The following is an 8,605-nucleotide window of genomic DNA, read 5'->3' on the forward strand; positions in this document are numbered from 1 at the left end:
TGGCCTTTTGTGAGGAGGGTACACACAGCCTCACTCTCTCGGGGCCTGAAACTGGACACCAGGAGGCAGAATGCCTCCACAGAGGAGGCTGATTACTTCCCTAGAGGTAAAACGGCTCAGTAATCAGATTTGGGTGGGAGCTTTGAGGCTTCAGTCCTTTGAAGAAATGAGTTCTGCGCAGGATGGAGGTGTCAGTGCTGAGGAACTGAACCTGAGCTGACATGCGCTGCCTGCAGCTGGCAGGGCAGGACCCCATGAGGCTGGTCTACTCTGGGATGAACTCTGTGTGCTTTCTTGGGCTCTGGGCCTATGTCCCAAATCTGTAAATGAAGGGAGTGAACTTGATGACCCCAGACTTCCCTTGCAGTCTCCTCCTTTAAGCTGGGTACAGAAGATAAAGGCACTTTGTTTGGAAGAGCCACGTGACCCACTGGGACTGGTTCTCTGTCTTTGCAGACCTTTTACTGCAGGGCCAGGGAACATTTGTCTCACTTGCCAAAGATGATCTTGTGTGAGTTCCACAAAGGAAAAAGAGTATGTGTCTGCTCAGATGATCTGGCTGAGGCAAGGATTGGCTCTCATTGGACCCCGGACTGCTTTGGTTTAGTGTAAGGAAAGACTCAAATGAAACCCCAAGCAAAAGCCCTGGCCTGCAGCGTTCTCAGGTTATGTTATCATAGCGACTGGCCCCTGAGGTGTCCACTCAAGGCTTTGAGAATCCCAGTCCACGCCCTGGGGTATAAATGAGAAGTCAAATGAGACCAACTTAGGCTTAGCAGTCAGGAAATGCAGTGAAGAACCCTATTTTAGCTCCATTATTTCACTCCAGGATTCCAACATTTCCTAGAGGATTCACATCAGCACCAAAGGACCACATGGTAAAAAAGCAGTTCCATGTGTGCGCTCAGAGCTGCCCAATTATAAGCACAACATCTCATGACCAGAATTCAGGTAAGTATAGGAGTTCCCTTCGTGGCTGGCTCAGCAGTTAACGAACCCGACTAGGATCCATGAGGATGCGGGTTTGATCCCTGGCCTGGCTTAGCGGGTTAAGGATCTGGCATTGTCGTGAGCTGTAGCATAGGTGGAAGACACAGCTCGGGTCTGGTGTTGCTGTGGCTGTGGCGTAGACCGGCAGCTGCAGCTCTGATTGGACCCCTAGCCTGGGAACTTCCATATGCTGTGGGGGCGGCCCTAAAAAGACAAAAAAAAGAATTCAGAATTCCGTCCTTTCAAAAACAAACAAAACAAACCTCAGAACATTCCCCTTCTTTGTATACATTTATGGCAACTCTTTATTTAAAAACTCACTTTTTATACTTCTTGCAAAGGAGACTTACATTGTTTTATGTGAAACAACTTTAGAAACTTTAGAAAGCAAGATCCAGAATTTTTAGATTATTGTAAAATGCTGAAACTACTGTATTCTTCCTGAGATTGTGTTTATAACTTTTTAGCCAAAACTAACATCTACAAAGACCACTTTTGTCTTTTAGGGCCACACCTGCAGTATATGAAGGTTCCCAGGCTAGGGGTCAAGTCAGAGCTGCAGCTGCCAGCCTACACCACAGCCACAGCAACACCAGATCCGAGCCTCGTCTTTGACCTACACCACAGCTCATGGCAACTCCATATCCTTAATCCACTGAGCGAGGCCAGGGATCGAACCTGCCTCCTCATGGATACTAGTCAGATTCGTTTCTGCTGAGCCGTGACGGCAACTCCCAAAGACCATCTATCTTGAGTCAACCTATTTGCTGGTAGCCAATGTTAAAGACTGTTTTACGAATCAATCTTATTTCCTTACATAATAATTTCTGACTTTTACCTTTGAGATATTTGAAGTACATGTTGAGAAATGCTTTTCTATGTGGCTAATTTTAAAAGACTTGTCCTTTACATTTTATTATATATTTATTTATTTTTCTTTATGGCCACACCTGTTCCCAGGCTAGGGGCTTGAATTAGAGCTGTGGCTGTGGGCCTATGCCACAGTCACAGCAACACCGGATCTGAGCCTCACCTTTGACCTACATTGCAGCTTGTGGCGATGCTGGATCCTTAGCCCGCTGAATGAAGCCAAGGATCAAAACCACATCCTCACAGACACTATGTTGGGCTCTTAACCCTCTGAGCCACAAGAGGACCTCCATAAGGCCTGTCCTTTTTAACTTTTTTATTTTTTGCTTTCTTTAGGGCCGCACCTGAGGCATATGGAGGTTCCCAAGCTAGGGGTCCAATCGGAGATGTAGCTGCCAGCCTAAGCCACAGCCACAGCAATGCAGGATCCGAGCTGCGTCTGTGACCTACACCATAGCTCACGGCAACACTGGATCCTTAACCCACTGAGTGAGGCCAGGGATTGAACCCACAACCTCATGGTTCCTAGTCAGATTTGTTTCCTCTGCGCCACAACGGGAACTCCTACCTGTCCTTTTTTAGAACTTAGACTGAAGGGAAATTACTCTCTGCATAAATGTTTTGGATATTCCCACTGCCCCATTTCACCACCCTGCCCTAAATTCTTTTGGAACCAGAAGAATTAGAGAGGCATTAAAAACAGCATATATGGTGGGAGTCCCCATCGTGGCTCAACGAGTTACAAACCCGACTAGTATTCATGAGGATGTAGGTTTGATCCCTGGCCTTGCTCAGTGGATTAAGTATCTGGTGTTGCTGTGGCTGTGGTGTAGGCCGGGAGCTGCAGCTCCGATTCAACCCCTAGCTGGGGAATTTCCATGTGCTGCAGGTGCAGCCCCACCCCAAAAGAAAAAAAAAAAAAAAAGAGGTGGTCAGGGATCAACATTGGGAGACAAAAAATTTTGTTTGCAAAATCATCCAGTGAGGATGGCAATGGGCAGGCACACAGGCATTCCCAGCTGTTCCTCTCTCCCAATGAGAGGCAGGGCTCAGGGTGCATCTCCTCTCTGTGCAGAAGGGCCCACATTGCATGCAACTGCTTTGCTGGCTTTTGATACCCATAGTGTGAAGGGAAAGAGAGGAGTGTGAAAGTAGTGGATAGTACAGTGTAAAACACACACTTTCCTCCCAAAACAGAGCCTCTGCACTGGGAGCCCATCAGCTGTGACACTGGATTTGATTAACCCTTGTGAGAGGAAATTCCGACATAACCATGGCATCTTATCTCAGCAATCACTTCACAGTAGGACCTTGGTGTTCACAATTAACCACATTTAACAGAAACTATCTTAAAGAAGCCTTCCTTGCTCAAAGCCAAGGCTGTACTGGAAAGAACTTAATTTTTTTTTTTTTTTAGGGCCACACCTGCAGCATAGGGAAAGTTCCCAGGCTAGGAATTGAATTGGAGCTGTAGTTGCAGGCCTACACCACAGCCACAGCAACGCCAGATCTGAGCTGCATCTGCGAACTTCGCCAATCCTTAACCCACTGACAGAGGCCAGGGATTGAACCTGCATCCTCATGGATTCTAGTCAGGTTCTTAACCTGCTGAGCCACAATGGGCACTCCAAGAACTTAACGCTTTTTAAAAGCGGGCCTGGCCTCCCTCACCAGCCCCCAATTTTAGTTTTGCTTTCTACTGTGGCAGTTTCACATGAATACAGCACGAAGAAACAACTGCTTCTTCTTCTTCTTCTTCTTTTTTTTTTTTTTTAGGGCCGCACCCAAGGCATATGCAGGTTCCTAGGCTAGGGATCTAATCAGAGCTGTAGCTGCCAGCCTACACCACAGCTCACAGCAATGCTGGATCCTTAACCCACTGAATGAGGCCAGGGATCGAACCCACAACCTCATAGATCCTAATCGGATTGTTTTCCGCTGTGCCATGACGGGCACTCCCAACTGCTTCTTCCTAATGAGTGATTATTCTGCAGTACTGCTTTGAGCAGCACGAAATCAAAGGATTCCCTTTCAGTGTTGAATCAGCAGGAAACAAGGATCTTTCAACGATGCTAAAAGTGACAAAATACATTTGAAGGTGTGATTGCTTTTGAGGAAGGTGCTGGCCTTGGTGGGGCCTCATCTTGTGTCTCCTTTGAAGCAGTAGTACCTGTGGGCCAGGAAGGAAGTCTCCTATTCCACAATGTCCTCCCCATAGAGAGGATAGGGAACAGAATTTGGAACATACTGGATGAATGTTCAGCCACAAGGTTCCCATGGCTCCCTGTGAATAGCCTCTTAAGATGCTTCCCTTAGAGTCTAGCATGGGTGGGACTCTGCCCTGCCTAGAAACACCCCGTTCTCTCACTAGGACTCATCCTGCCCATCGTGCATATGTATGTGGTCCCAAGGGGTGAGGCTGAGCACCGAGTGATGGAAGGCGGAGGAGGAATAGCGTAGGTCTGTTTAAACATACCTTGGGTTCTCAGAACACATCTGTGATGTGCACAAGTCTATTGGCAGTGACTAGGAGATGTCACCTCATGAAAGCACACCGTCATTCTGTTTGAATGACATTCCCTTAGAAATTTCCACCCATTCACAATCAACCTCATTTGATGCACAAAAACAAACAAGCTCAGAATTCACCTCTTTATTGAAAAGTACAAAAATGTACTCCACCCAAAAAGGGGGCACTGACTTTTTCCACTTATCCAGCTCATTTAACAGGCATTTGGTGACGTGCTCTTGGTTCTGTGCTATGCACAGTAAGGATATGGCAGAAAAATGCTCTGGAAAAACTGTCATGCAGACCAAGCTTTAGTGATGGGGCTACAAAATGGTTGCTGATGACAGGGGCTGATTCCAGGCCTAGCTGATGAATTGCAGCCAGTCCCTGTTGTTAATGCTATGCCTGGTAACAGGATGAAGAAATGTCTGTGTCTTGACAGCAGACCATCAGCTGTCCAGCTTCCTGGGTCCCTACCCTCTAGGGAAAGTTACCTTGGGTGTGGGAGAAGCTGAGCAAAGTAAAAGTCCTTTGGTCTCAAGGATATATTCAATAGGAACAGGCTGGAGATAATATATATACACACACATATATATGTGTGTGTGTGTGTGTATACATACATACATATATATACATACATACATAACACACACACACATATCTGGCTTTTTAGGGCTGCACCCATGGCATATAGAGGTTCTCAGGCTATGGGCTGAATCAGAGCTACAGCTGCCAGCATACACCACAACCATAGCAATGTAGGATCTGAGACTTGTCTGCAACCTACACCACAGCTCACGGCAATGCCAGATCCTTAACCCTCTGAGTGAGTCTAGGGATTGAACCTGAAACCTCGTGGTTCCTACTTGGATTCGTTTCTGCTGCACCACAACGGGAACTCTTGGGTTGGATTTTTAAAAAGGTTTCCCTCGAGGATATTCAAAGGGTCATTCATCTCTTAAAAAGATGGCTTGTGGGCCCAGGGGGTTTGTGGCTTGTCTTAATAGGACATAAGAGTTGCTGATGCCCCAGACACTGCCTTGATATTTCCGCCTATAGAGTTGAGGAAAATCCAGCCAAACTGGGACCGAGTTCACTAAAACGCACCACCACCAGATCTGCAGTCCGTTTCCATCACTGCACTCACATCTGTGGATTTTGTTTTTGACAAATACTCTCTTAATACACTTTATGGTTTTCTACGGTCTGAAACGGTACTCTTTTGACCTACAAATTAGTCTTCACTGCCTGAGCAAATGAAAAGGCATTTAAAATTAACACAGGTTAAGAATCTGGCCTGAATTGAAAGCTCCACCACCACTACCAAATTCCACAAAACTTACCTCTTCAAAATAGTACCATCAAAAAATATCTTTGGATGTTAGAAACTCAAGAGAACATTCCCTCATAGAGTTCAATTTGTGCAACATCTGCCAGGTATATATTTGTATGCAATTTGTCTCTAACCTTTTCACCTTCTTAGCAGTGGCACTTTATTCAAAATTGTTCTTGTTTGTTTCAATTTTTAGACAAGTTTTCAGTTCGCAAACTTTCCTCCCACCCTCCACCATTAATGTCTCCATTTTAGAAATATTTTCAGGCTGACAATCAAAGCATTCCAGAAAATTAAAATGGAGGGCTAACACTTTCTACCCTGCTTTACTGCAGACCTGAAACAAACAAACAAACAAACAAACAAACAAACAAACGGCAGGAGAACCAGGCACTTGGACTTTTAAGCTATCTCCCCATGTCAGTCTCAGCCTAACTAAATAGTGTGCAGGAATTATTCCCTTACTCTAATGCCCGGATATTTATAAATTTGCTTTTAGCTAAGAACTTATGGTTTTCGGTATTTTAAAAAATTTAACACAGTCAAAGCCTCTCATAACCTAGGTCCTTAGTGCGTTAATGTGCATATTTCCCAGATCAGATTGAGCCCCAATGTGACTCCACACAGAAGTGCTCCCTAAAGGACACCAGTGTTAGAAGGAGGTGAACTTTATTATATTTAATGTTACACAGAAAATAGGAGAAGTAGTTTGGAGAATAACAGGAGAATCATGCTACTTCTAGCAATGGGCAGTTTCCATAAACTGGGCTTTAATTACCCTATTTTCCACTCAACAAAGCCGCCAAAGTTCAAAACTCATTTCCCAAACTTGGAAAAGACATCAAAAACAACAACTTGAGAATGTCTAGAACAAAAGCGTCCAAGTCCTGAAGCGGTTTTACTGTGGCTGTCCTGCCTCGTTGTTTTTTTCGGGTTCACTGACCTGCACTCTGGCTTGGGTCACATCCATGCATATTGCAACCTCCTTCCTGAGGGAAGAAAATCACAAATATTCAGTATTTGGAGTTGTGGATGAAATTAGATATACAATGTACACTTTATAGTTGTTTTGAAATTTATATTCTCTTGGAGATCTCTTGTGGCACAGTGGGTTAAGGATCTGGCTTTGCCACTGCAGAGGCTCAAGTCGATCCTTGGGCCTGGGAACTTGTACAAGCTAAAGGCAGTGGCCAAAAAAAAAAAAATTAATATTCTCCCCAGTGCCTGGGCACATATTTCTGTAATACCCAGTTCCAGGCTTTCTTTAGGGAGAAATTTCTCCCCTCCCTCACCTTTTTGGGGCCACACCCACCGCATATGGAAGTTCCCAGGCTAGGGGTCAAATCCGAGCTGCAGGTGTCCTGGCCTACACCACAGCTCGAGGCAACCCCGGATCCCCCACCCACTGAGCAGGGCCAGGGATCAAACCCACGTCCTCATGGATACTAGTCGGGTTCGTTACCGCTGAGCCACACGGGAACTCCAGGAAGAATTTTCTGCAAAATTTATGCGAGCACTGAAGAACTGAGTATTCAAGATTAAGGATTTTTAATTAAGTATTTTAAAATCAAGACTAAATACACAAACAATTCCACGGCGACCAAATTATCAAAAATTTTAAATAAAGGCAAGATTCAATCCCGCACTCGCACAACAGTGCCTCACTCTCCTCACTCTGATCTAAATCCCAATCCAATAGAACGTTATTCACAGAACAAAGAGGGCGGCCAAAGTTTCCTGATTTAAATCACTTATACACCGCATCGCCCTCGCCTCGGAGCTCAAGGGCGGGCCGACTCCAGGGGCCTCGAGCCCCCCAAGTAGGACTGGCTCTGGGGCGGAGGGAAGAGACCTGAGAAAGAGCCGGAGGAGTCCGGGAAGGAGCCCCAGCGTCCTAGAAAATGGGGGGCCTCCAGAGGAAGCCGCTTACCGTGCAAACACGTCAGGGTACTGGGTGCGTCGGAAAACGCTCTCCAGCTCGGTCAGCTGCAGCCGAGTGAAAGTGCTGCGGTGCAGGCGTGGCTGCGGGTCCTGGGGCTTTGGATCCTCGCTGGCAGCTTCGGACGCCTCCTCCTGCTGCTGCGGCGGGGTCTCCTCGCCGCCGCCGCCGCCGCCGCCGCCCACCTTCTGGGTCTCGTCGTCCACCGGGTCGAGAGCCCCTGCGCCAACGTGGACTTGTTCTCCTGCAGCTGCTGCTGCTGCTCCCTGCTCGAGTTCCGACCGTGGATCCTCCTCGACGGCTTTTCTTGCTTCAGCTACTGAGGTCGCCGTAGGCTTCGCATCTGGAAAAGAAAAAGAGAGAGATCGGGGCGTTGGAGCCTAGGGTACGCGGGGCAGATGGAGGCGCGAGCCCGGGACCTAAGAGTGGGGATGGTGGCCGCGCGGCAGCGGCGTCGGGCCCACTCGCCTCTCCCAGGGAAAAGACGTTTCGCCAGAGCACCCGTCCCGGTCCGGGCACCGACCATGCGGTTCGTCCTGGAGCTCAACGACTCCCAAGCTCAGGTAACCAGCGTCTTCGTGGCTGCGCCCTGGTGGGGGATCCATGTCGAAAAGGCTGTCGATGAGCCTCGGCAAAATGCACTACTGCCCGCGGCAATCCCCAGGTCCGGTCCTCTTTGTGGTGCGGCTCGGGGCTATAGCGGCGCTGCCTCAGGTTTAACGCCCACGCGCTCACGTTTAGGCGTCGGTTACCGGTATTCCCGCTGCCCCCCGCGGCGGTGCGTGTGGTGGGTGGGGCCCGCTGGGGCGTGCACGAGGCCGGGGCGTGGCCACAGCGGGGTGCGTGTGCCGCCGAGGGTCCCGACAGGGGGCACGCGGTGGGGGGCGCGCGAGCTCCGACTTGTGGCGCCTGCTGGGGGCCGCGCTGAGCAAGGCTTTTGCTGGATTGTGGGAGCCGACTCGGG

The 8,605-nt window shown here is 48.2% G+C and overlaps 1 protein-coding gene across 2 annotated transcripts; it reads right to left on the minus strand.

Annotated features, from left to right (window-relative positions):
- Nucleotides 1-4,500: 4,500 nt before the first annotated feature.
- LOC146394771 (uncharacterized) lies at nt 4,501-8,401 on the minus strand. Of its 2 annotated transcripts, XM_085008314.1 has the most exons (3): nt 8,165-8,401; nt 7,633-7,984; nt 4,501-6,691 (listed from the first exon to the last, which is right to left on the minus strand). In XM_085008314.1, exons 1-3 carry the CDS (start codon nt 8,244-8,246, stop codon nt 6,601-6,603), a joined length of 525 nt encoding a protein of 174 aa, XP_084864440.1. In that variant the 5' UTR covers nt 8,247-8,401; the 3' UTR covers nt 4,501-6,600. The 2 variants fall into 2 exon arrangements, with proteins under 2 accessions (XP_084864440.1, XP_084864441.1); XM_085008315.1 differs by lacking the exon at nt 4,501-6,691 and having other exon boundaries at nt 7,629-7,984.
- Nucleotides 8,402-8,605: the final 204 nt, after the last annotated feature.

Source organism: Sus scrofa, chromosome X (assembly GCF_054392235.1).
Source record: "Sus scrofa isolate SSC_HxYL_T2T_F1_AM1 chromosome X, Sscrofa_HxYL_maternal_Yorkshire_Landrace_v2.0, whole genome shotgun sequence".
Lineage (NCBI taxonomy): Eukaryota > Metazoa > Chordata > Mammalia > Artiodactyla > Suidae > Sus > Sus scrofa.

Bases quoted from the DNA above. Each gene is read 5' to 3' on its own strand.
- LOC146394771 (XM_085008314.1), bottom strand. From the start codon at position 8,246: ATGGATCCCCCACCAGGGCGCAGCCACGAAGACGCTGGTTACCTGAGC. The intron at 7,985-8,164 runs GTCGGTGCCCGG...TTTCTTTTCCAG, and splicing joins GCTCCAGGACGAACCGCATG to ATGCGAAGCCTACGGCGACC. The intron at 6,692-7,632 runs GTAAGCGGCTTC...TTCTTCCCTCAG, and splicing joins TACCCTGACGTGTTTGCACG to GAAGGAGGTTGCAATATGCA.